Below are 26,593 nucleotides of genomic sequence, written 5' to 3' on the forward strand. Positions count from 1 at the left end.
GCTCCCGCGCCCGCCCGGTCCCTGCCGTCGGGGCCCATGGCTCCTCCAGAGCCCCGCGGCCCAGGGGGCGCAGGGTAGCGGCCCGGCCCGGCCCGGCCTCGCCGCTCCGGGACCCCCGGCCCTGCGGGTCCCCGCCGTCCGGCCGCGCGCCGTGGGAGCGCGTGGGAGCCCCCGCCCTCGCGAGTCGGGACAAGATGCTGCCCGGGCGGCGGCGCCGGCTGCAAGGTAGGGAGGGACCCGGGGCGCGGCCCAGGCTGGGGGGCCGGGGGGCAGCGGAGCGCCCGGGGTGCGCGGAGCTCGTGACCGCCGGCCAGGCGGGGGCGGGGGCCGGGCTCAGGTTCCCGGTCCGGCGCCACCTGCTCGGGCACGCGGAGGACTCGGGCCGGCCGGGAAGCGCCGACTCAGCAAGTCCTCCGGGCGCCTCAGCACTTTGGGGTCACCCGCGAGGACGAGCGCCGGGAGGGCGGCGGGCGGGGCCGGGGGTCCCGGGCGGGGAGGCCGGGGCGGGGCGTGGGTGGGGTGGGGTGGGGGAGCTGAGGAGAGTGCTGGGGGGGGGGGTTGGACGGGAGCGCGACGGGAGGGGGCGCCGCGAGGGAGCCGGTGAGGCCGGGTGGAGGGGCCCGGGGTTGGAGAGGTGGGGACCCATCCGGATGGGGGGAGGGGGAGGGGTGCCGGGGCCGAGACAAAGGCTCCACGTGGGCCGCCCGGCTCCGAGCGAGCGCGGCCACCCGCCGACTCCAACTCGGGCGAGGGCAGAGGGTGGCACCGCCGCGGTGGCCCCCTCTGGTCGGGGCTGCCGTCCCCATGAGCTCGTCGGTGCTACCCCACGGCGGCTGCTTTTGGGGGGCATCACATTCTGGCAGAGTGCGAAGCTGTGTGTGCCGGCTTTAAGCCCCCGTCGCCCGCGTCAGTGCCTCCCTGGCCCCTGCGTCACCCGCGTCTCTGCCACCTCCACCCGGCTGCCCGGCCCCCTCAGCATCTGCCCAGCGCCCCTGCCCCGCCCGGAAGCAGCCTCGGCGTAGAGACGACGACGCCCCGCCCCCCCCCAGCCCAACACCTACCTCCCGCCCTCGGCCTCCTCGCTCTGCCCCGGGCGGCCTCCTGCCCGCCTGCTCCTTCTGCACCGACCCTGGCCTCCGGGGCTGGGCCAGGGCTTGTCTCCGAGCTCCGCGCTCTGAGCTCGGTGGCCCCGGTGAATGGACACCTCCTGGCCCACCTTCCGGGTCGGGGTCCGGCCCTGCCCTGCCCACGCCCCCCTGGCCAGCTCCAGCCAGACGCCGGACACCGGTCACCTCTGCTCCGTGCCCAACGTGCTGTCCCCCGGAGCAGCCACCGTGGGAGCCCGGGTAGGGCGGACAGCTGAGCAGGACCCCAGTCTCCCTCCTGCCTTGACAATAGCCAGCTGTGCCCGGGCACTGGGCAGCAGGTCTGTCCTCAGCGCCCCTCAAGGGCAGCATCTCTCCCGTCGGGGTGCTTTCGTGAAGGCCGGGAGAGGGCCTCCCTGAGCTTTGCACAGCAGGGCTTGGCCTTGATGTCCTGCCTGCGTCCTACCCGTGCTTGCGCCCTTCCTGGCTCCAGCCCGTTGCTCTGCTCTGTGGTCGGGTGAGGTGAAGCTGGCCTCCGCGGGTTGCGCTGAGTGGACAGCAAAGTCACCGTGCACGCCCAGGGGGCCTGCACACAGTAGGTCTCCTGGCTGACGTGCAGCGGGCCCACCTGCTGACTGTCAGGGTCTCGTCCTCCTGGAAGGAAGTGGAGGGTGACAGGGAGGCTCCCATAAAGCCACCAGGTGGCTGAGGCCTGACTGCCCCCCCATGTGTCACCTGTGACCCGAGGCGCCCCCCATCGAGCCCTGACCCTCACCTCTCGCCCCAGGTGCCCAGCAGCTGAGGCTTGGGCCAGGGACTCAGGAGGCCGGGCGGAGGGAGGACACCGGGCGGAGGGAGGACAGAGGTGGGAGGTGCGAGGAGCAGGGCTAGGGTACAGAGGACACGGGGGCGCCGCACGCAGGAGCAGAGACTGGGTGCCCGCGGCAGCCCGGCCCCTGGCCGGCACCCGAGCCCCGCGCCCCAGCCCCCGCTGGCCTTCTCCGCCTCCAGCGCAAGCCGAGCCGCAGCCTGAATTATGGATGAGGCTCCTTGGGTTACAGCTGCTTCGCGCGGCCAGAAATGGCAACAGTCACCGGTGCGCAGCAGCTGTCGCGAAGGGGCCGCGCAGGGTCCCCTCGGAGGCCGCGGGGGGGGGGGGGGTCTCTGCCCCCTGGCCCGACGGGTGAGGGGCCTGCGCCACGGCCCGACTCCCGGAGATTGGGGGCTCCGTGACCCCTCTGTCGGTCCTTCAGGGCCCAACGGGAGTCACCCCGAGCTGGGGAATCGGAGTGGGATTAGGGGATGGGGGAAGCGTTTGGCTTCCTCGGGTGTGAGCCCTGAGAGGCTTGCGCGGGTGACTGGCAGGAAGGGCGCGTGGCCTGGCTGGGCGCCAGGAGGCGCTTCTCCCTGCGTCCTGCGCCACTTCGCTGTGTGACCTTGGCGGCTCGCCTGCCCTCTCTGGGCCCGGTTGAGCCAAAGAGAACATTGGAACCTGGAGGGTTTCTGTGGCTCCAGCTGGGAGCCCCAAACACACCCAGGACCCCCTGTGCTCCGGCGGGGACCAGGGCTGAGAGACGCGCTCCTCCGCCCCACGTGGGTCTGAGAAACTCGGAGAGGGTGCTCGTGAAACGCCGCCGGGGGAGGGGTGAGAAGGGCCGAGAAACGCGGAGGCGGTGTGAAGGGTGGGAGCAGCCGCGCTGTGTCACCACGTATGACATCACGCCAGCCCACACGAGCACGGGGCCGGCGCTCACACACGCGCGTGCACACGCTCCCGCAGGACGGCCGGCGCTTTCCACGCACGCGCCCGCTGGTCCTGGGGTGGCGCCGGCGTCCCACGCTGGGCCGTGGGGTTCCCACTCTGCGCCCCTGTGCGCCCGGAAGAGGCCGCCCGCGGGGCGTCTGGGCCACGCACACCTCCTGCCCTCGTGGTGTGAGCGTGCGCGTCAGGCGCGGCTCCAGCTGCAGCCTCGGTCTGGCGCTCGCTGCGGGTGCAGGGGCGACTGCCTGGCTCCGGGGTGCAGGCTCCCCTCCCCGGGGTCCCCTGGGCATCAGCCCCGGGCAGGGACGGGGTCCTCCCGGGCCACGTGGGAAGACAGCCAGGACCCGGCCGCCCCGCACGCGCCCCGAGTCAGCTCTGGCGAGTGGGCCGCGCTCGCTCCCGGGGGACATTTGGTGACCGTCTGGAGACATTTCGGTGGTGACAGCAGGGAGGGTGCTGGTGGCGTCTAGTGGATGTGAGGGAGCTGCTGCGAGTGGGGGCCGAGGCGCGCAGCGCCCGAGGCCGTGTGCGACATTCATCTCTTCGGAGGACTGACAGGAGCAGCGGAGGGCGACTGTCCCTGCTCCAAATTCGTCGCCATCACCGTGCTGTCTCCCTCGGGCTCCTCCTGGGGGTTTGGCTTTCCCAGGGTTTTGTTGGGTGTTTGGTGCCGCACGGGGTCTTGCCCTGTACATAGCCCAGCGGTCCTCCTGCCTCAGCCTCGCGAGTGCCGGGAGGGAGGTGCGCGGCCCCCACAGAGCCCTGGGGGGGGCTCGGAGCCGCCCCAGGCCCGACCTCCCGGCGCTGTCCCGCAGGTCCCCCGGCCTGCCTGTTGCTGCTGCTGGCCCTGCCCGCCGCGGCACCCAGCTGCCCGATGCTGTGCACCTGCTACGCGCCCCCGCCCACCGTGAGCTGCCAGGCCAACAACTTCTCCGCGGTGCCGCTGGCCCTGCCGCCCGCCACGCAGCGGCTCTTCCTGCAGAACAACCTCATCCGCGCACTGCGGCCTGGCACCTTTGGGCCGCGACTGCTCACGCTGTGGCTGTTCTCCAACAACCTCTCCACCATCCACCCCGGCACCTTCCGCCACCTGCAGGCCCTGGAGGAGCTGGACCTCGGGGACAACCGGCACCTGCGCGCGCTGGAGCCCGACACCTTCCAGGGCCTGGAGCGCCTGCAGTCGCTGCACTTGTACCGCTGCCAGCTCAGCAGCCTGCCCAGCACCATCTTCCGCGGCCTGGTCAGCCTGCAGTACCTCTACCTCCAGGACAACAGCCTGCTGCACCTCCAGGTCAGCCTCCTGCCCCAGCCTCCCGCCCTGCTCTGCCCTGCCCTCTCCTGGGGTGCCGTCCCTCTCCACCTCTAACTCCCTGCCTGTCTGCTGTCCCCTCCCGTCCCTCTCTGCCTTTCTCCCTCCCCTGCCTCCCCCGTCCGCCTCCGCCCTCCTGTCTGTGTCTCCTGTCGCACACCCACACCCCACACTTCCCCTGAGCCCAAGTCTGTCTGGGGGTGGGGATGTCTCTATTCATTTATTTTGGAGACAGGCTCTCAATAGGTAGTCCAGGCTGACCTTGAACTCACTGTGTAGCCCAGGCTGGCCTCGACCTCTCAGCGATCCTCCTGCCTCAGCCTCCTGAGTGCCGGGAGTGCAGGCATGCGGCACCACACCCACTTGGCACTGCAGGTCTCTCTGCAGATCTCTCCCTGTTTGCCTTTGGGAAACCCCACCTTTCCTGGGACCCCAGCCCAGAGCCCTCCGTGGCTCACTTTTCTTGCCCCCTTTACAGGCTAGCAGGAGGTGGAGCCACCGCCCCTGGGGTCTCCTGTTTCCAAGGCCCTGGGCACAAGGACCGGGAGACCTCGCCCTTTCTAGAGCCCTGTCTCTCAGCCCCGCCAGCTCAGGGTCCGATGGGAACAGAGGCCCCGACACGGGGAGGAGCGAGTGAGAATGACTTAGCAAGCACTGAGCACCACCCTGGGCCGCTAGGTGCTGAGAACACAGTAACGGACCAGGCAGGCAGTAGGGGTGTGGCCACGAGGAGCCCAAGGAGTCAGGAGCACAGGTCCGGGAGAATGCGCCCTGCCTTGTTACTGCATAAGTCATGCTAGCGTTCCTGGGCGAGGTGGTGCATACCTGTGATCCCAGGACTGGGGAGGCTGAGGCAGGAGGATTCATGTGAGTTCAGGGCCAGCCTGGGCCACACTGACACAGGCACTTAGTGAGCAGCAGGCTGGTGATGTGCACTTTATGGGGTCACAGCCCTGCCATTCACAAGGGCGTCACATTTTTCTTTTTTAGAGACAGGGTCTCACTGTGTGGTTCAGGCTGACCTCCAACACACAGCAATCCTCCTGCCTCAGCCTCCTGAGTGCTGGGATGACAGGCGTGCACCACCACGCCCGGCCAGAGTGCATCACATTAGCCTGGGCCTCGGTTTACCCGTCTGTAAAATGGGGCTGCAGGCACACCACCTCAGGGGATGCCTGAGCGTTAAACACATGAACGATGCATGATGCGTGAACCACTTAGCATCGTGCTTGGGGTCAAGTAAGCGCTGAGTAGATACTGGTGGGGAGAGCTTCATTTAACCTGGCCTTGAAGTGTCCCCAGTGCCACAGCTCCTGGAAAACGAGGTCACCATGGGATGCTCCCCAGGTTGGGAGGGCAGAACACTCTGCTGTCTTTTCTCACCAGATCCCCACATGCTTTACACTCGGCACCTCTTGTCACACCTGCAGCTCTGTTGGGAGAGTGGCTTTTTGGTTTTCGGGTTTTCTTTTTGAGGCAGGGTCAGATACGTAGCTCAGGCTGGCCTGGAACTCGAAGCAATCCTCCTGCCTCAGCCTCCCGAGTGCTGGATGACAGGCGTGCACACCCGGATTTGTGGGAGAGTGGGTTCTCTTCGTTGTTAGCAGGCCGGAGACAGGTGGCTGAGCACGGGCTGTGTGTGGCGGGCTCCGTCTGAGCTCACGTGGCCGGGCCACAGGGACCCTTGGGGAGCAGGTGCAGCCTGATGCACTTCCGGGGGCTGGGCCCCGAATACAAGGGCAGCTCCTGAAAGCTGTGCTTGGAGCCTGCCCGACTCAGGCTGGGTGAGGGGCTGGGTGAGGGGCGGGACGCGAGGGGCGGGGCGCGTGGGGCGGAGGAATCGCGCCCTGAGACGTCTGCTCCACTGCACCCTGCACAGCCCGAAGGTGGCTGCCTCTGGTTTGAAAACTTTGTGCTTGGAGCAGTGTCTGCTGGTGCAGAATTTTACACTCACGCTTCAGATCCACCTTCAAAGGGTTTCCGACTCCAGAGGAGTAGAGATTTCAGAGTTTTCTGATTGGGCTGGGCATGGTGCACACCTGTAAACCCAGCACTCTGGAGGCTGAGGCGGGAGGATCCCCACGAGTTCGAGGCCTCGCGGATCTCAGGGCCCCCGTAGCTGGGAAGGGGCTGGGGTCCGCCGTCTGTGTGGTCAGGAGGAGGCGCCAGGCTAGGGGAGCTGCAGGGGCCGCTGGGGACCTGGACAGGAGTCGGGGGCGGACGTCAGCCGGGCAGAAGCCAGGCCAGAGGGACAGGCACAGCAGGTGGGGTGGGCGCCCTCTCCAGCGGGGCGCTGGGGCTCCCCGGGAGGCGGAGGGGGCTAGTACCACAGCCGTGGAGGTGACTGCGAGGAATGTGCTTGTCCCGGTGAACCAGACCTCTGACCACCGCCACTCGGGAGCCCCCTGCCGGAGAGGGGTGGGCACCCGATGCTCTCGGCATCCGGTCCGCTGACCTCACCACAGGGCCCGTGGGTCATGTGACCCCAAGGTCCCCACCCTAGGGGACCCCCCACCTGCGGCAGAACTTCCGGTCCCCAGGGCTCCTGGGAGACGGGGCGGGGGTCCTGCTTCCTGGTCCAAATGCAGCATCGCGCGTACACAGCTAAAGTGTGTCCGTAGCCGGGTGTGGCAGTGCACACCTGTAATAGCACTCCAGGTGGCTGAGGCAGGAGGATCACAAGTTTGAGCTAGGCCTGGACAACTTAGACTCCGTCTCAGGTAGAATTTAAAATAAGTAAAAGAGGGGCCAGGGGTTTCGCCACCTGCTGTGCAAGCGCAAGGACCCGAGTTCGATCTCCGGTACCAAAAAATAAATAAATAAATAAAGTAAGTAAAAGGGTTGGGAGACAGCTCAGTGCCAAAGCTCTGGGTTCAAACCCCAGGACCAGAGGGAAGAAAGAAAATCTTGCCCAAAATAACGCAGCAGGGCAAGAGAATTGGATTAGGAGCCAGGGCTGGAAACTGTGGCCCGGGTACTGAGCAGCCTGCCGGGTACTGTCAGTTACTGACAGACCCAGGGCCTGGACTAGGGAAGCCTGGCCCCCAGTGTGCACGCTTAGCCAGACCCTCGGCTCTCACCACGCGGGCCTGGGCACTGCGTCCACCTGACCGGGCAGCCTGGGGACATGCGCGGTTCTGGGCTGCCCCAAAAGCACAGGGTGTGTTTAAATGTAATATTTTTACTACAGTCAAGGACGCACTGCCATGAATCTCCACCAAAACCCTCCGCTGGCTTAGCGCACACTCCTCCCGTCATTGTCGTCACTTCCTGCAGCAGCTCTGGAGTCCTCTCCTGAGGCGTGATCAAAAATATGGTGAGGCTGCTGCTGAGCGCCATCCAGCAGAAAGGCAGCTTGCAAAAACACGGCGCTGCGTCCTCTCCCACCTCAGTCACCCGATCTGGCACCGTATGGCTTCCGGCTCCTCCCCAAGGTCAAAGTGACCTGAAACGGAAGCTTTTGGAATCCACTCGGTACCCAGAGGCAGCCAGGCCAGCACCGCTGAAGACCCTCAGGAACGAGGACTGCAGAGCTGCTGCGGGAAGCGGCCGGGCGGTGGGCTGTGGGAGGAGTGGCTGGAGCCAGGGGCCTCATGGCACTGCGTCTTGCTGTCATTGCCGAGGTATAGTGGGTGGGGCGGGAGGAGTCACCCCGGGGCGCAGCGAGGGGGGTCCCCCTTCAGCGGCCCCTCTGTCCCCTCGTCCCCAGGATGACCTGTTCGCGGACCTGGCCAACCTGAGCCACCTGTTCCTGCACGGGAACCGCCTGCGACTGCTCACGGAGCACGTGTTCCGCGGCCTGGGCGGCCTGGACCGGCTGCTGCTGCACGGGAACCGGCTGCAGGGCGTGCACCGCGCGGCCTTCCGCGGCCTGGGCCGCCTCACCATCCTCTACCTGTTCAACAACAGCCTGGCCTCGCTGCCCGGGGAGGCGCTGGCCGACCTGCCCGCGCTCGAGTTCCTGCGCCTCAACGCCAACCCCTGGGCCTGCGACTGCCGCGCACGCCCGCTCTGGGCCTGGTTCCAGCGCGCGCGCGTGTCCAGCTCCGACGTCACCTGCGCCACCCCGCCCGAGCGCCGCGGCCGCGACTTGCGTGCGCTGCGTGACGCCGACTTCCGCGCGTGCCCAGCGGGGCCGCGGCCGGCCGGGGGCGGTGTGGGCAGCAGCGGGCGTGCCCGCGACAACAGCTCCTCCAATCACCTGTACGGCGTGGCCGAGCCCGGCGCGCCGCCCGCGCCCCCCGCCACGCTGGCGCGCGACCTCCCGGCCGAGGACACGGACGCCAGCGAGCGCCACGCCGGGGACGCCGACGGGGACGCGCCCACCGAGGACGACTACTGGGGCGGCTACGGTGGCGGGCGCGCGTGCCCGGGACCCACATGCCGAGTGCCCGCAGACTCCCGGGGCCCCACGCGCGCCCCCGTGCTGCTGCGCTCCCCGCTGCTCTGCCTGCTGGTCCTGGCGCTGCAACACCTCTGACGGCCGCGGACCCGCGCCTCCGGCCTCGCTGCCTCAGTTTACCTTCGGCGCGGCGCTATGTCCCCATCCCGGGGCTGCAGGACCCCGGGGGCTGCTGTCCGTAGAGTATCTTCCACCAGCACAGCCTTGGGCGTCCCTGGAGGGGCGTCCCCGCCAGGGCCAGGCGGCCCGGACCCCGCTGCCCCCGGCCCTCCTCGGCCTTCCGCCGCCGGAGGAGCACTGTTCTCCTGAGTCTACCCTGGACACTCTCTAGGGCCCTGCGAGAGCTTTCCTCTCCGCCACGGCTCCTGTTGGTGACGACGATCAAAAGAAATTGTTTCGGAAAAAAATTTATTAAAAATTCTATTATTTTACTCCTGGAAGATTGTTTGGGGCTACAGACGTCAAAAGTGGGAGCAGAGTTTAGACGGGCAAGGACCCGGGCCATGGGGAAGTCGAGAAAGAGAAGACTTAGAGACCCCACTTTATCCTGGGAGCGGGAGCCCGGGTGGGGGAAGTCTTGACAGCCAGACGATGCGGGGCCTGCACGTCCTTGGGCAGTGCACAACCTGCACAGCTGTCCTCAGCCACCCTGTGGACACTCCGGGTGGAAGGCATCAGAGATGGAGCAGGTCAGAGAAGCATTTCTCCAAGCAGGAGAGAAGAGAGACTGAGCAGCTAGCGGGGTGGAAGGACAAGGACCCCAAATTGGGTTCCTGGCCAGCCAGAGGGCTGAGCAGGGGCTTGGACTTTCCGGTGTGTGGAGGAGGGCCGAAGGACTTCCGCTGAGGGCTGGGCGGGGCTCGGGAGACAGCAGGGGCCGTGGTCGCGCGCACTTAGGGTTAAGGATGTAGCCCTGAGCCAGGCATGGCGGTGCGGGCCTATCCCCCCCCCCCCGGGCACTCCTGGACGCTGAGGCAGGAGGATCGCAAGGTTGAGCCCAGCCTGAGTAGCTTAGCCAGACCCTGTCTCAAAAAAGCAAAGAACGGGTGGGGGTGCGGCTCGGGGCCACGGCCCTAGGTCCAACCTCCAGCGCTGGAAAAACAACAACGGACGTCGATGTCGTCGGGCGTGGGAGGCGAGGTCGAAGGGCAGGACCACCTAGTGCGCGCTGCAGGAGGCCGCTGAGGTCCCGGTGCGCTGGCGCCCGACCCAGGGTTTTCTTTCAGTCTTGGGGACGGCACCATACCCCGCCCGTTTTCATTTCTGTTTTTAGATTCTGAGACAGAGTCTTGCTAAATCACTGAGCGGCCCTGGCTAGGCTGGAACTTGCGACCCTCCTGCCTCAACCTCCCAGAGTGCTGGGCTGGCAGGCCCGGCGGTGGGGGTTGGTGGGAGTCGCTGCGGGCCAGGGCCTGGGGAGTTTGGGGGCTCCAGGCCGCGCCCCTGACCCGCTGTGCTCGCGGGCGGGACTGGGAGCCGAGGCAGGCGGAGCCGTGCGGCGGAGGGGCTGCTGGGAAGCGCACAGCAGCCCAGGTCGCGGAATTAGCGCCGTGAAATATTCATGGCCGAGCTCGGGCCCAGATGCTATTTAGAGCCGCGGAGCTGGAGGGAGGCACCGCCCCCGGACGGACCCCGCCGCCGGCACGTGCGCACCCACGCGTGGACATGCGCTCACACGCACGCGCGGGCCGCCCGCCCGCGCCCGAGCACGCACACCCTGCGCCGAGCGACCCCAGCCCCCCAGCGACCAGACTCCCAGCTTGGCGCCTGAACTGGCGGCGGCGTTCAAGGCCACCCAGCCCAACCACCACCCGGGCTCCGGCGGGGGGGGGGGGACGGGACGACGAGCTCGACCCCCGCCCCCGCGCGCCGCTGCCAGACTCCGGGCCGGGGCCGCCGCCCCTCCTCCCCCTCCTCCCCGTGTCCTCCACGGCGCTCCCGGCCGCTGCCGGGCTTCCCATTCCCTGGCTCCTGCTCGCTACCGTATGCCTGCCTGCCGCAGGACAGTGGCTGTGATCTCCACGGGGTTTCCTCATCGGGCCCCTGCCCCCCCTCCGCCAGCCTGCCGCGGCCATATCCACGGCACCAAAACGCGCGTGTATGGTGTCGCTCCAGAACCCGCCGTGGCTCCTTATGCCCACGGGTGGAGGGGAAACGGCCGGGGGGGCACGCGGGGCCTCCTCTCCGGCTGCAGTGTTGTGCCTCCGCTCCCCGACTCCGCGCACATCCTGCGGGTGCCGCCCAGTCTCCCTAAACCGCGAGGCCTCTCCTGGGCCTCGGCCCCCGATCCCGGCCGGGCCCGGCTGCCCCGCGGTGCGGACTCGAGGTCCCCCCACCCCACCTCGGCCCCCGATGTCCCTGCGCCTCCTGCCGCCACGCGGGGAACCGCTGCCCCCTCGGCCGCCTCTGGGCGGCCGTCGCCGGTATGGGCGCCAGATACCGCCCTAGGCCTAAGCTGCTCAGGCCACAGCGCGCCGTGGGCTCGGGGCCGGAGGCTCAGGTTGTCCATGCATCTTTAATGCCACGGCCAGGCCATCGGAGGGCTCGAAACCCGACGCGGCACGGCCGTGTGCGCCGCCAGGGGCCAGCAGGCAGCAGGTGGCCCGCACGCTACCCCGGGCTCCCGAGGAGACCTGGTGATCCTCCCACGGCCTCAGCCGCGTGGCCTCCCCCTCTGATCTTCCAGGAGTTCGGTTTTCTATTTGGGGTTTTTTTTCTTGGTACCGGGGATCGAACTCGGGTCCTTGCGCTTGCGCGGCAGGCGACGAAACCACTGAGCTAAATCCCCAGCCCTCTATTTGCTTTTTGAGACGTGGTCTCGCTGTGTAGCCCAGGCTGGCCTCGAACTTGTGGGGACCTTCCTGCCTCAGCCTCCCAAACGCTGGGATTCTTGTCTGTCTCCCTCCCCGGCCCCCACTCCCCTCTCCTGTCCCGTGCCCAGTGCCACCCCGAGCTGGGGACGGGGTCGGTGGCCCCAAAGCTGCGGTGGCCTTGGGGGAGGAGTGGGCTCGGGCGTCTCGGTGGACGTAGCCGGCAGGTCTCGGGCGTGGCGGCCTAGGCCGCGTGGGGCGGACGGTGGGGGGGTGACGCGAAGCCCGGGTGCTGGGGCCCCGGGCGGTCACCCCCTTCCGGGGCGGGGTCCGCCTGTCACTGCCCCGCCCGGCCACCCAGCGGTCCTCGTCCTTCTGACCTACTCACTCCCAGCCCCGTCCCAGCTCATCTGCATAAAGTTCCAATTAACACATTTTCCCTTTGCTATTTGCGATCCCTGAACTCGCTCCCAGCCCGAGCCCGCTTCCCGCCGCCCCCTTAGCCCCGTGAACCCCTGCGACCCGGCGGCTCCCGGTGGCATCAACCCCGGGAGCACGGGCCGCGGTGGAGCGCGAGGGGTCTGGAGGAAGCCCGCGCTGGCCCGCCCCACACGACGGGGGAGATGGGGAGGGGGTTTCTCCTGGGAGACTCGGGCGTCAGATTCCTCGTTCCTCATCCTCCGGCCCCCGCACCCCTCCTCCTCCGCAGCCATCTGTTCGCTCGGCAGCGCCGCGACAAACACGGCTCCGCTCTGCTCGCTTCCGCCGGCCCAGCCCCTCCCCTGGCCCAGCCCCTCCCCTCCTAGTCCCGTGCCCAGAGAGAGCTCCCAGGGCCGCGCGCCCCGCCTCGGGCCTGGCCGACCTCAGGCCGACGCCAGCTCCCTGTGGACCCGCGCTCGGTAGCAGAAGAGGTAGGCGGGCAGCAGGAAGCCCAGCAGCGAGAGCAGCAGCAGGCCCAGGTTCACCTGCGGCAGGAAGGGAAACTGAGTCAGAGGCCCCAGGCCGGACACCACGCTGTGCCTTTCTGAGCCGGGGCTGGGGGCTGGCCCGCGGGGACAGCGAGGTCTCAGATGGCAGAGAGGGTGGGACTCAGTGTCCCATCTCGGGAGCACTGCCGCAGGGCAAGTGAAGAAGCTGCCGGGCCTGGTGGCCCACGCCTGTCATTTTCTGCCCTCTGGAGGCTGAGGCAGGAGGGTCTCCGTGAGTTCAAGGCCAGCCTGGGCGACATAGGGAGTCCAAGACCAGCCTAACTACACATGGAGATCCTGTCTCAAAAAACCAAAAGCCAAAAAAAAAAAAAATTTTAAAAAAAACAATCCAAAAGCCAGACAATTGCGGGGGGGGGGGCGGGGGGTTGGTTTTGTTTTTCGGTTTGCAGCACTGGGGACTGAGCCACAGCCGCAGCCCAGTCCTTTGTAGTTATCTTGAGACAGGGTCTCGCTAAGCTGTCCTGGTGGGCTGTGGCTTGCAATCCTCCCACCTCAGCCTCGCAGTGCTGGGATGACAGGCGTGGGCTACCTCTCCCACCCCCGGGCCCAGTTCTCACCCAGAAGGGCTCCCCGCGCAGGGGCCCCACCATGGCCATGAAGAGCGGCTGCTGCAGCAGGGCGACCACGGCGCTGACCAGCGACTGCAGGCCGGTGAGCGTCCCGAAGTGGCCGGATGGGAACCTGGGGACCGCGGGGAGCAGGCGTCAAGGCCAGCGCCGCCCCATGCCCACCTCTTGGCGTCTCACAGGCCCCCCTGGGTGCTGGACAGGGTTCCAGGCTGGAGAGGACACAAGGAACCAGGTGGGCCACAGCAGCACACGCTGTCAACCCAGCACTGGGAGGCTCAGGCAGGAGCATTGAAAGCGACAGCCCAGCCCAGGCAACTTGGCTACTGAGCAAGACCCTGTCTCACATTTACAAAACAGTCCTATAAAGGGCTAGAGACAGAGTTCGCTGCCAAGGCTGGGGCTTCAATGCACCATACCAAAAAAATAAAAACGACAGGCTTTGGCTTGTTCTCGGAGAAGGGGTCCTGACAGCCAGAGAGGGCGCTGCAGATGAGCAGGGCCAGGCTGGACCATGGACACAGGAGCAGGGTGGCCAGGTCAACAGCAGGGTCCCCTGGGGAGCAGTGGGGACCAGATGGCCTCCAAGACCAGCATCCAGGAGGAGGCCGAAAGTGGACTCTGCGCGGAGGGCCACGACTCACACAGCAGCGTACAGGCCTCCGCAGGCCGAGTGGAAGAACCCGCGGACTATGGTGTGCAGCACGAAGGTCACAAACTGAAACCGGAAGGAGAGTGAAGAGGTCAGGAGCCCAGTGGCCCGGGGCTGCTGGCGCACACCTGTCATCCCAGCACTCTGGGAGACTCAGGCAGGAGGATCCCAGGTTCAATGAGCCCAGACTGAGCAACGCAGGGAGACCGTGTCAAAATAAGAAGATCTGGGGGTGTGGCTGAGTGGGAACCCGAGTTCAGTCCCCAGTGCTGGCAGAGTGTTGTTCTGGTTTACATCTACGACGTTGCCCACCCCGTTGGGGGCGGAGGGTACCTGGAGGTGCAGGCTGTCGACGAGGCAGGTGATGCCAAAGCCCACGAGCAGCAGGTTGGTCAGGGTAAAGGCGTTGATGGCGTTGCTCAGCTTCTGGGTCCTGCAGTAGCGCGGCTTAGTGGACATGGCAGCTGCCCGGCCCCTGCGGAGAACGGGATGTCAGGTCCCTGCCTCGACCTCCCCTGCGGCTCCCGGCTCCTGGCCCCACGCCCTGCAGGGGGGAGCAGAAAACCTTTCCTCCAACTCTGCCTCTCGACCTCAGCGGCATCAGCCAGGGGGCTGGCCTGGAGCTGGGAATCTCCAGAGCCAGCTGGGCATGGGGGTGCACGCATCATCCCCACTCTGGGAGGCTGAGCCAGGAGGGCCCAAGTGCCAGCCCACCCTGGGCAACTTAGAGACTTAGGGAGACCCTGTCTCAGAATAAGGAATACGAAGGGCTGGGTCTGTAGCTCCATCCAAAGGCCCTGGGTTCAATGCCCAGTGTGACAGAGAGAGAGACTGGTGAGGCCCTGCCCATGGAACCCACAAGTGATGGGGCTGTGTGGAGACCGAATTACAGAAGCCCCGCCACCTCTGCCAGCCCCACTGCCGCGCCTCAGGTCACCACAGCCCTGGCACAGCCCGAGGAGGGAAACTGAGGCAGAGGCACTGGCTAAGTGTTCCCAGGCCCCCAGCATGGCACCACGGGGTGAAGCCTTGCGCTGTTTTGTGCTGCAGCTGGGGATGGAACCCAGGGCTCCCACACGCCCGCAGAGCCCCGCCCATGCCTCCCGCCCTGGGCGTCTGCGTGGGGGGTGACTTGTTACGCCACCCTGGTAGCTGATACACCCTGGGGGGCTCCACAGCGAGCCCCGCACTCCCGGCTCTGGAGCCTGCAGTGTGACTGTCACCCGAGCAGCGAGGACATTAGGATCCCCAGCACAGACACCAGCTCTTCTTCGTTTCTCATTTGCTCGGGTTTTTGTTTCTGGGGTTTTTGAGACAGGGCCTCAAGGTGTAGCCCAGGCTGGCCTTAGGCTCCCAGCGAGCGATCCTCCTGCCTCAACCTCCTGAGTCCTGGGACGACAGGCCTGCACCGCCCTGCCCAGCTAGCTCTTCTTATTCCTAAGCAAGCCACGCCCCTCTGGCCTCAGCTTCCCCGTCTGTAGAGTGGGGAGAGAGTGCAGGGAGATGAGACCCCTATGTGCAAGGCCTGGGGACGGAAACCCCTCGCGGTCCCGGCCCAGGGTCACCTGGCGCGTCCGCCAGCAGCGGGTCCGGCTGGGGCATCCACGCAGTCCCTGATCCTCCAGTCCAGGATGTAGCCGATGAGCGGGCAGGTGAGCAGGCAGAGCAGCTGCATGGCCCCGAACACGGAGGAGTAGAAGCCGACTGGGGGCGGAGCGAGCGGTGGGAGCTGCAGCCGCAGCGCCCCCCCCCCCCAGCAAACGAGCACCAGCCCCAGCCCCCCGGGAACAGCTGTGTCTGGGCGGGCCCCTGCCTCCCTCCCTACCTGTCTCGGCCGCCTTCTGCCGCAGCTCGCTGGTCTCTGCGGGGGTGGGGGGGTGAGTGGCCAGGGGACCCTGCCCCCCCGCGCCACACGCCGTGCGCCCCGCTCACCGTGCGCCTGGCCCCCGGTCACCAGAAACTCCAGCATCTTGTTCATAGCCGCCATGTAGAAGATGATGCGCAGCTGCGTGATGCCCATGGTGAGCAGGCTCCACAGGAAGATGGGGGCGCACAGGCTCTTGCGCAAGGGTACGGACTCTGGGGACGACGGGGACGCCCTTGAGGCCCAGATCTTCCCTTTCCCCTGTCCCTGCCAGCCCTGAGCTACATCCTCAGGCTGGGCTCCAACTTGCAGAGTTGGGATCCTCCTGTCTCAGCCTCCCAGGGTGCCGGAATGACAGCCATGCGCCACCACGCCCGTGCACCCCGCTCTTCACTATCTCCACGGCGTTAGCAACTCTCTGAGACAGGATCCTGCTCTGTTGCCCAGGCTGGTCTTGAACTCCCAGACCCCGGCAATCTTCCCACCTCAGCCACCGTACTGGGGTGGCAGTGGGGGTGATGGCCCTCAGCCCCGCTTTGCTCACCACCCTGTGCCTGGTAGCAGGACCCTGGAAAGGGGCCCAGAGGTGGGCGCAGCTCGCCCCGTGGGCAGCAGGGGGCGCCGGGCACCAGGGCCCGGCCGAGCTTGGAGCAGATCCCACGGCCCACAGTCAGCAGCAGGCCTGGCTCCCCAACCCACCCGAGCCCCCAGTCCGCCACCTGCTTCCAAGCGTGGACTCCCCCACCAGTAGCGGGCAGTGCACCCTAGCTGCATCGGGGCCTGAGGACTGCAGACGGGCGACAGGGACCCCCGAGCCCAAGGCCACCTGCCTGCCTGACACTCACTCTCCGGGGGCTGCTGGGCTGGGAGGAAGGCGCCGGCCCCATCCTCCAGGCTGGGTGCTCTCTGGCTCAGCCGCTGGCCCACGACTCTCGCGTGGATGGAGAAGCGGTCACCTGTGAGCTTGTGGTCCAGGCCAAGCCCCGTGGGCTTCATCATCCTCCTGGGGCACAAAACCGAGCCTCAGCCTCCAGCGTGGGGGCCAGAGCACCCTGCCCAGCCCTGCCTTGCCCGGCTGGCCGGAGGGGGGTGAAGGGTGTGCACCCAGGGTCCCAGCTGCGGGCCTCACCGCTGCCCCTGCTGAACAGAATGGGGCTGGGGAGTCCCCCTTCAAGCTGTTCCCAAACCTGGGGAGCCCAGGCCCCCCTTTGGGGTCCCCGTGGCCTCCGATACCACTGCCAGGGGCCTCCTACTCTGACTCCTTCTCCAACCCCGGAAGGAAAGTCCCCGTGACAGCCCCACCAGCCACTCACGCGTAGTCCACCTCCTCCGGGGCGGGGAAGGGTTCCCGGGGCCAATTGAGGGCACAGTTGAGGAAGATGAGGCAGGCAAGCCCAGCCCAGGTGGACATGATGACCACGAAGGGCACACCGGCGTCATAGATCAGCTGTGGGGACCGGCCGGCCGTGAGGAGGCCACCGGGCCTGTCCCATGGAGCCAGGGCCTGGGGTCTCTGCCACCCCACTCTGCCACCCCGATTGCAGACGACAGGAAACCAAAGCCAGGGACAGTCAGACCCCAAAACCCCACCCTACCCTGCCCCCGCACCCAAGCCCCCGAGGATGGACCGCTGCCCCGAGTGCTGGCCCGGCTGCACCTGCCCCAGGAATCCTGGAATCTCGTGACCATTGGGTAAAAGTTCGGGTTTATTTTCACGCAGAAATGTCACCTTGTGTCATGCGAGAGGCCGGCTGTGTTTTCCCTGCTCCTTCCTGGCACCCCTGGGCAGAGGCAGACCCCACCAGGGCAAGGCTTGGCTCCCTTTCCCAGGGGTCCCCGGGGCGGCTAGGGAGGGGTCGCCAGTGCCACCCCAGGCCTCCTGATGCCAGGGCGAACAGGCTCTGGGAGAAGCAGGCACCTGGCCACAGGTGCCCCGGGTGAGACGGCCCTGTCCTCGCCCTCCCACTCCAAGCTCCAGTCCTGCAGGGACAGAACCTGCCTGCCTCAGCCTCCGGCCTGGGGGTCAGGAAAGTATCGAGGGCCAGACCCCGAAGGGAGGACATGGCTCCCCCAGACGTCCACGCTGCTCTGCAGCACCTCTGAGGAAGCGGAGCCCAAGGCACAGCTAAGCCGGCAGGTGATGGGACAGGGGGCCCAGGCGAGGAGACGTGGTGTCCCCACTGCCGGGGCGCCAGGCTGACCTGCCCAGGCCCGGCGACCTCAGCCGTGTCCTCAGCTCCCCAGAGGGAGACAAGGCTGGGGATCACAAGGGCTGGACACCACGGGAACAGCAAAGCCTCCGGGGGTCCCCACCCCGCACCCCAGGGAAGGCACTGAGGCAGGCGAGGGCACAGACAGGAGAACAACACGAAGCCCTGGGAGAAGCAGAGGGACAAGGACGGCTACATCAAAACATGGGAGAGGCAGGTGAGGGTCACCCTGTCCCCCACCCCAGCCACTCGCAAGCCAAGGTCTGCGACCGGCCTACATCTGGCCTCCTTAGCACTGTGGGTTGGACCCCGGGTCCGCCCTCTAAAATCCCTGTGTGGTCAACTCTGCAGCCGAGAGTGGGCTGCATCACAGAGGACTCCTGCCCACCCAGGAGCCCAGACCTGCCAGCAGAGGCATGAGCTCTTCTCACCGGCCCACTCCCCGCTGTGGGGTAAACCTGCACTCATGTGTTACTTCTTTTCTTTTATTTTACTTTTTTTGAGACAGAGTTTTGCAGTGTAGCCCACGCTGGCCTCGAACTGGCATTGATCCTCCTGCCTCAGCCTCCCAAGTGCTGGGATTACAGCCGTGGTGTCTCAACCAGCTTTTTTGCTTACTCTTGTTATTCCTTTTTGATAAATCTGATTCTCGCTGCTTTCTGAGTTTCCTGCTCACTTCTTCATTCAGGACACCAACAAACAACGCCAAGACCCGCCCCCGGTCCAATAACAACGGATTAGAGGGCAACCAGGGCAGCAGAGAAAGCCTACGGATGAGAGGGAGGCCAGCGTGGGGACTGCAGGTGGCAGGTCTCCAAGGCTGCTGCTCCCTGGCCCCACCTGGGTCCGTGCCAAAGCCAAAAAGCCACCCAAGGGGACCCTGCCGGCCCCCCGAAGCTCTGTACCTTGATCCCTGGGAAGGTGATGGCGGAGGAGGCGTAGGAGCCGATCATGAGGGCCATGAAAGTGGAGCGCAGGTTCCCGAACATGTTGGGCAGCTGGGGAGGAAGCAGCCCTGAGCAGGGTGGCCCCCAACGCCGCCCGGGGCTCCCCTTTCCCCGGGAAAGCCGAGGCACTGGCCTGCAGTGTCAGAGTGAGTGCCGGGGACACTAGCCCTGGAGTCCCAGGAGAAAAGTCACCAGGAGGGCCGGGGATTAGCTCAGTGGTTCCGGTGCCTGCCTCGAAAGCACAAGATCCCGAGTTCGATCCCCGGTACCAAAATAAGTCACCAGAAAACCCTCGTGGGGAACTAGGTTCTGCCCTTCTAACACTCAGTGCCCAGAAACGCCCTCCACCCACGAGAAAGCTGTTCACACTGGCTCGTCCTAGGGCTGTCCAAGTGAGTTGCTTACGGAGCCCCATTACCTTTGGGGGAGCCTGGGGACCAAAATCAGGGTCTCCTGCAAGCACTGTACAGATGAGCCACACCCTCACCCCTGGCCACATGAGCCCCTGAATGCCTCACTGAGCGGTGCTGAGGACACTGATCTATCGGTGCCAACCCCGTCACCGACGCGAAAACCGAAGCCAAGTGGGGAGGACGCATCCCCGAGTTCAGCGTCAGCGTGGTAGACTTGCTCCCCTACGTCCTGTCCACCAGGACCGCTGGTGGCCGACTCTGCCCTGAGCCTCTTGGTGGCCCCAAGCCCACAGCCCCCAGCTCCTAGGGAACCAGGACAGATCCTGCGCAGGGCAGGAGGGGGCCCGAGTCCCCTCACCCGTGGTCATGGCCCCACCAGTCCACATCCTCCCCTGGCCACGTATCTCACAGAGACCAGGACCTTAGACGCCACACCGACCTCGGTGCCCTCCCCCAGGGGAAACCGAGGCTCAGCAGGGGAAGCCAAGCAGCTCTGAGAGGCACGGCGATGAGACCCTGATCAGAAGGTAGTGGCCCCTGGGCTGCAGTTCAGACTTCGCCCTCTGTCTGCCAGGTGCAGGGCCAAGGACACCAGGGAAGAGTCCCAGGCAGGGGCCCCCCCCAACGCTCGGGGCGGGGCGGGGGAGGGGGGCGCTGCCTCAGCCGGGCGCTGTGCAGAAGGCAAGGCTGGGCCGGCTAACAATGGGCTGACCCGGACTGATGTGCCGTGAGCACGGGACTGCAGGTGGCACCCACCAGGGTGGCACTGCGTGCCAACGGACATCCCGCTAGAGACCAGCAACAGGTGGGGGCGGGGCCAGGGAGAGGTGGGGCTGGGCGGGGCCAGCACCAGGCCTTACCATTGGCTGGAGATTACAGCCCCGGGAAGGGGGGAATGTCAGCAGGGGGGCAGGGCCTCCGAGGGGTGGGGTTGGCGGGGCCAGCACCAGGCCTTACCATTGGCTGGAGATTACAGCCCTGGGGGTGGAGCTGACAGCGGAGGGGTGGCCTAAAGAGGTGGGCGGGGACAAGGGTGGGGCCAGAGGAGTCTGCCACGGAGACCTACGGTTGGCTGGAGACTACAGTGGTGGGCGGAGCCGGAGGTCACGCCTCCAGCCTGGGAGAAAGGATTTGGGGAGCTGAGCCAAGTTGCACAGCCTGAGGCAGCCGCGGAGAGGGGCGGGGTGCCGGGAGCCGCTTCCTCAGAGTTGTGAAATGTCCCGTGGAGTGAGAGGCGGCTGCTGGGGTGAGAGGTTCAGCCAGACGCCCAGTTTGGTAAACAACACCGAGCAGGGACAGGGACCATCCTCCCACCCCGCGCCCCAGCCTCACCTTGCACGCGCGTAAGCACACGCTGACACGCGCACCTCACACCTGGTGGGCCGCGTCTGTCTCAGGCAGGCAGCGCCACACACCCGCTCGCTCCCGGTTCTCTCGTGCAAGGTGAGGGAGAAGGACCCGTTCGCCCCGCGCAGCCCCAGTGCCTGGGCACGCACAGGCCCAGCGTGTGGGCGCACACACACGCACGCGCGCATTGCAGCCTCGTCCACGCAGGCACAGCCTCCCCTGCCTGGCTGCCACGCGGGTCTCGCTGCCCCTTGCGCCCACGGGGCCTCCCGCACCCCCTGCCTTCCCGGCCACGCAGCTGCTCGGGCCCCACTCACCGTGAGCGACGTGAAGGTGAGGCAGATGCCAGCGAAGCCGTTCAGGGACAGCACCAGGAAGATGAGCGGGGACAGGGCTGGGAGGGGGAGGACAGCGGAGGCGTGGGCCCGGGGTCACCGGGAGCCCCCACCCATCTCATCGAGCGGGGGCCGGCGCTCACCTTCGGTGTCCTGGGTGGCCACGGCCACGAGGGTGCAGGACGCCGTGAAGCAGGCACTGCGGGGACACAGGGGTGGTGCTGACCCAAGACCCCCGCCGCCCCGCAGCGCCCCAGCCTCCCGCCCAGCAGCCTCACCTGCCCACCATCCGCAGGGGCCGCGGGCCGAAGCGGTCCATGAGGATGCCCAGGGGCAGCGTGGTAGCGCTCAGCAGGAAGGAGCCCACGGTGAAGCCCAGGTTGAGCATCTCGTCCTGCTGGTCACAGCTGGGCCAGTGCTGCCGCTCGCCTTGGGTGGCATTGGTGCCGTTCTCAGCTGGGGGGGGGGGGAGGAAGGAGTCAACACAGGGCAAAGGAGGCGCTGGGCACGGGACAGCAGCTGGCTTGGGGTCCTGGGTCAAACCCCAGCCTCTGATCGGGTGGATGTGGGGGTGTTCCGTACACAGGAGGGTCACATACACCCTCAGCCTGAGGCTCGACTGCCCCAAAGGAGACCCGGGTGTGGTGGCACGCACCTTTAGTCCCAGCCTTCTGGGAGGCTGAGGCAGGAGGATCACAATTTCCAGCCCAGCCTGGATACTTTAGCAATTCAGTGAGACCCTGTCTCAAAATAAAAACTTTTAAAAAAGAGCTGGGGAAGTAGCTCAGGGTGAAGGCCCCGGGTTCAATCCCAGTATCAAAACAAAACAACCTAGCTCAAATGAGATAATGGACATCAAAGTATTTACCAAGTTAAAACAGTCCCTTTATGTCCAGTTGTCCTAAAGGACCCTGCAGGTTGAATTCTCGGTCACTGAATTTGAATTATCCCTCCCCCTAAGTCTCTCACAATCAAATGACAGCCTCCCACTAGCTGGCCTTTTCCATGGGGAATCTCATTTAGTTCTCACCACACCCTAAAATGTGAATATAAACCAGGCATGGCACAGTGTACCTGTATCTCACACTCTGGGGAGACTGAGGCAGGAGGATCACAAGTTTACGTCCAACTTGGGCAATAAATCAATTTAGACCCTGTCTCAAAATGAAAAAATGTAAAAAGATTTGTGGATGTAGCTCAGTGCAGAGCCCCTGGGTGATTCCATCCCTAATTCTGCAAATAAGAGGAAAATAATGGTCACCTGACAGCTGATCGGCCCAGGGAGCAAAGCCACTGGGCCTCCAGCCCTGGCCCTCGGCATGGGGAGGAGGGGCGGGGAGGGTGTGTCTGTGACCCAGTAGGGTTTCCACCCGCCTGCGTCTTGTTTATTGCAGAAGACAGGATGTCCAAGGCCAAAATTTCTCCTTCCAGTGGGCTAGCCAAAGCCAGCTGGCTACCACAGAGCGACCTCCAGATGACCTCTCACGTCATGTAACCCCTCTGCGTGCTAAATGACACACACACTGTCATGATGACAGCTCCAAAAGTGAAATGAACAAAAAGAAATCAGGCGCACGCCTGTCATCCCAGCACTCCGGGAGGCTGAGGTTGGAGGACTGCAAGTTGAAGTCCTGCCTGGGCAACTTAGTGAGATGCCCTCCCCTTCACTTGTGTTTCTTCTGACACCCCCACCCCCGAAGGGTGGGCTCTAAAGACCCAGACATCTGTTTCTCCACTCACTGCCGCTAAGTGAACTTTAATCTCATTTTAAGGCTTTAATCTCATCTGCGGTTGGAGATAAGGAATGAAAACAGGTATCTCCACGGGGTCCCTCCTGGGAGAGGCGTTCACGAATGACGGGCGACACAGTCAGTGAGTTAGCGCTGAGGCGGACGTGGAGGCAGGGAAGCCGGCCCAGCAGGCTTGGGTGGTGTGTGGTTATGTGAGTGACTATTAGAAGGACGCAGGGAAATGTAGACGTGTGCATCTAGCGTCAAACCCAAGATCTCAAGGCTACTGCACTTTAACAACAGCACCTGTGCACACGGAAACGGTGACATCGAGAAGGCGGCTGCAAAGGAGCAGGTCTGAGAGACCCAGGAAGTGGATCCCAGCTAAGCGGCCACCTGGAGTCAAACCCTGGTTCCTGGAGCACAGCCAGGGAAACTGGGGCTCTGTCACCGTCTGCAGAGGGGACAGCACGCTCTGCCTCAGGGGGCCAGCTCCGGGGAGCCCCGCGTGCACACGGGTCTGCTCGCCCCTCTTGCGGTCTCCTTGGCCCTGACCTGACACTCAGAACCCTGGAATGGCTTGCTGCGGCCCGAGTGGCCCGGCACAGCCTCAGCAGCCCTAGCAAGCCCCTCCCTCCCTCTGCTCCTCCCCAGTCCAGTCGGGCATCTTCGGGGGCAAGCTCGGAGCTGTGGGTCACCCCTCTGCAGGGTGGAGCTGTTAGGAAGCCATCCCAGAGGGGCAGTGAGGACTCGGCTCTCACCAGAAACCAGCAATCACCTGGTGAACTCCAGGGACTGCTTGATCCACCGTGCAGTAGCCAGTAATCAGCTGAGACATAGGGGCTGGCCAGAGAACCCCTACCCACTCGGATGACAACCCCAACAGTACGTTCCATGTTTCTGAGCCCTTTAATAGTTGTTAGGTGACATCACTGGACTCCCTCTCCTGGTTCTGCAGCAGTGAGGTGACAACTGTCCACTCCGTTTCACAGACTTGGAGTCACAGAGCTCCAGAGGGTGCTGGGCCAGAACAGCATCCCCCAACCGGCAGCCCGGGAGCCCTGGGCGGGGGACCAGGGGTCCCTGCACCACGCCTGCTAAGTGGTTCAGGTCTCGAGACCCGAACACACCTGAGCAGGAGCCAAACCACCAATCCCGGGACAGGATTCCTGCTCTAATTCCTGCTCTAATGGGCCACTGCACAACTGCTCCAAGAAGCGCCTGTGCTTAGGCAGCACAGCGGGGACACAACAGGGACAGGGATGGCACTGGGGCCCCCCAGACGCCCTGACGGAGGGGGAGGATGCTCGCCTCTCCCAGGTCCAAGAACAGACAGCGGAGGAGGGTGCATCCGGGTTGCCTCCCATGACCCCAAAGAGCCCAACTGGTACCCGAGGGCACTGGGGCCACTGCAGGTCCCGGGTGGAAGGAAACGCACACCGCAGACTGTAGAGACAGACCCAGGACACACCCAGGATGCCGGCAGACCCAGGGCCTACGGGACAGCAGAGCCCACGGGACTATGAGGACCCAGAGCAGCCTCGGCCACCTCAGACCAGGCCATGGCCTGAAACTCGCACGGAGATGGAGTGGCCAGGGGGAGGTGGATCCACTGGACTCCACCAGTGCTCGGAAACTGTCAGGGACCAAGACAACGTGGAGACAGGGAAGCAACATCGGCCTTGAGACAAGCCCGCACATCCGGCATCTGAGGGCCTCGTGTCCGGAACATGACGAACTCCCGAAATTCAGTGATAAAAGGACAGGTTTGGCACAGTGGCAAGCAGTGCCGAGCAGGCTCATGGCCCGGGGTTCAACCCCCAGCTCCCAAAATAGAGAAAGGGAAAATAATAAGAATAAGGCAAACGGGCCGGGGATTTAGCTCAGTAGTTTCACCGCCTGCTGTACAAGCACAAGGACCCGAGTTCAATCCCCGATACCAAAAAAAAAGAATAAGGCAAACGACTCACTGAAAAATGGACAGAGGATATGAACAGTCAAGGACATTACCGAGGGCCACAAAGCGGATGAAAAGACGCCCCAGGGGAAATGCAGATCAGTACCAAAAGAGACACAACTGCCAGGCTTGGGGGAGGCTAGGGGGACAGAAAGTTAGAGCCCAGCCTGGGTAGTTCAGTCACTTGGCCAGACCTGTGTCAGAATAAAAGATAGGGAATGTAGCTTAGTGCAAAGGCCTTGAAAGTACAAAACCTAAGTATAAATAAAATTTTTAAAAGTTAGCCAGATGTGATGGTGTAATCCCAGCACTCGGGAGGCTGAGGCAGGAGAACTGCAGTGAGTTCAAGGCCAGCCTGGGCTAAGTAGTGAGTTCAAGGCCAGCTTGAACTGCATAGCGAGACCTTGTCTCCAAAATAACTAAATAAATAATGAATAAAAATATGAAGTTGTTGAGCGTGTTTTTCAAAAGCACAGGTGAAGGGATGGGCCCTTAAAGGGGAGGTAGGAGTTTGGGGGACCCACAGAACCATCGTAAGCAGTGACACAGTCAGTCATGGTCCCCGGGTGTGTGGATTCGTCAGCCCTCCTCAAAACAGAGGATATAATTTCATCTTCAGAGAAGCCAGTTGGAGAAACCCCACCTCCGGAGAAGGCAGGGAGGAGCAAGCGCCCGGGCAGCAGAGGCGGCGGGTCCTTCCCAGGGACAGCAGGACACAGCACTGGGCCTCCCGCCTCCCGGGGGTCCCAGCCCCACGCGGCCCTATCACCTTGCTTCAGGCATTGCCTCCGGCCACTGCCGGGCCTTGCTAGGCTGCCCCGCCCTGAGATTTTGTGATTTCAGCCAGCGGGCGTGGGCAGGACCCTATCTCTCCCTGCCACCTGTCGCCTCCCCACAGATAACCCTGGCAGGCCAGGTGCAGGGTGAGAAAGACCTCCCCCCAGCCAGCCTGGGCAACTGGTTTTCTCCCACAGCTGCGCCCCAGCTGTGAGGCCAGGACGCTTGGACTGCCCAGCCAGGGCACTTATGACACTGGGCCCCGCTCTACGAGTACTGAAGCCCAGCACCCTGGGAAGGGACACACTGCTGACTGCTGGCTTGGGGACGCGGGGGGGGGGGGGCAGGTCCCAGCTCAACTCCCTTCCAAGCCCGCTCCAGGACAGGGAGGCTAGGAGCAGGGGGCGGGGGAGGGGCCAGGTGCACAGCCTTCAGGCTCCTCACTGAGCGGGCTGCTCTTGCCCTTCTCCCGGGAAGCACCCAGCCGGGAGCCAGGAGTCTGGGACAGCGGGGACTCCCTGCAGCGCTGGCGGTGGTGGCCCCAGGGAGTTCACACCCCACTCCCTCCAACTCCCAGCCAAGGCCACTGGAAGGAAATTGCAGCCCTTCCCCTACCCAGCCTGGAGGAAAGCGGGCTTTAACGTGGTGCACACGAGCGACCCCGCGGCCGGCAGAGCACAGGCCCGCACGCTCCACCATGGGGGCGCTGCAAAAGCGCCCCATTTCTTAATCCCTAGGCTGGGGGTGTGGCTCAGCTCCAGCACGGCAAAAAAAGAAAAAACAAGCAAGCAAGCTCCTCGCCCAGTGAGGGGCCCCGCTTCTGTTTTGTTCTGGTTCTTGGTTTTTGAGTCAGGGTCTCAGTATGTAGCCTGGCCTGCCCTTGGACTTTCAATCCTCCTGCCTCAGCCTCCCCAGTGCTGGGAATGCCAGAGCCCGCGTAGGTGCAGCTCTCCTAGGAGTCCACACCCCGTGTGAGACTGGAGGCTGTCGGGGTTACAGCTCCAGCTCTCACCGCAGGATCTGGGGGCCCACAGGACGCCCCCGTGCAGGCTGAGCGTGGACAGGACGCTACCCGCGCCCTGCTGCCCAGGCCCAGCGCCGCTGCCCGCCGCGTTCCATACCTACCCGGGCACAGGCTGGAATAGAAGCCCTCCCGCTTCAGCATGATGAGCAGCGACCCCCAGCCCAGCAGCACGGCGGAGAAGAAGAGGTTCTCCAGCGCGGCCGTGCCGGCCATCCACCAGCGCCTGCGGTACGCCTGCGCCAGCGCGGGGGCCATGCCGGGCCGGGGCGCGCGCACTCTCCGCGGTCACCGGGCTCGGGCGCGCGCGGCGCGGCTGCCACGTGGAGGGCGCGGGCCGCAGGAAGAAGCCCGGCCGGGAAGCGGGCTCGGCGGGAGCCCCGCGCTCTTAGCCCTCACCCGGCCAAGCGCCCCCGG

General features: G+C 65.2%; 2 protein-coding genes and 1 long non-coding RNA gene across 3 annotated transcripts; 2 read left to right on the forward strand and 1 right to left on the reverse strand.

Moving 5' to 3' along the window:
- On the forward strand, window positions 1-8,989 carry Rtn4rl2 (reticulon 4 receptor like 2). The gene is made up of 3 exons (XM_087203660.1): window positions 1-225; window positions 3,663-4,138; window positions 7,866-8,989. The coding sequence occupies exons 1-3, from the start codon at window positions 195-197 to the stop codon at window positions 8,634-8,636; spliced, it is 1,278 nt and encodes a 425-aa protein (XP_087059786.1). The 5' UTR covers window positions 1-194; the 3' UTR covers window positions 8,637-8,989.
- Window positions 8,959-26,574, reverse strand: Slc43a1 (solute carrier family 43 member 1). The gene is made up of 14 exons (XM_087203655.1): window positions 26,281-26,574; window positions 20,970-21,147; window positions 20,835-20,890; window positions 20,674-20,750; window positions 18,555-18,647; window positions 16,753-16,886; window positions 16,285-16,442; window positions 15,508-15,654; window positions 15,401-15,436; window positions 15,141-15,279; window positions 13,909-14,050; window positions 13,568-13,641; window positions 12,915-13,038; window positions 8,959-12,333 (listed from the first exon to the last, which is right to left on the reverse strand). The coding sequence occupies exons 1-14, from the start codon at window positions 26,432-26,434 to the stop codon at window positions 12,232-12,234; spliced, it is 1,614 nt and encodes a 537-aa protein (XP_087059781.1). The 5' UTR covers window positions 26,435-26,574; the 3' UTR covers window positions 8,959-12,231.
- Window positions 20,236-24,821, forward strand: LOC147820743 (uncharacterized). Its single transcript, XR_015448271.1, has 2 exons — window positions 20,236-20,689; window positions 22,086-24,821. It is a non-coding gene; the product is annotated as an uncharacterized LOC147820743 (long non-coding RNA).
- Window positions 26,575-26,593: the final 19 nt, after the last annotated feature.

This window comes from Heterocephalus glaber, unplaced genomic scaffold, assembly GCF_053883595.1.
Source record: "Heterocephalus glaber isolate CG9 unplaced genomic scaffold, H.glaber_assembly_v1.0 deba00001805, whole genome shotgun sequence".
Classification (NCBI taxonomy): Eukaryota; Metazoa; Chordata; class Mammalia; order Rodentia; family Bathyergidae; genus Heterocephalus; species Heterocephalus glaber.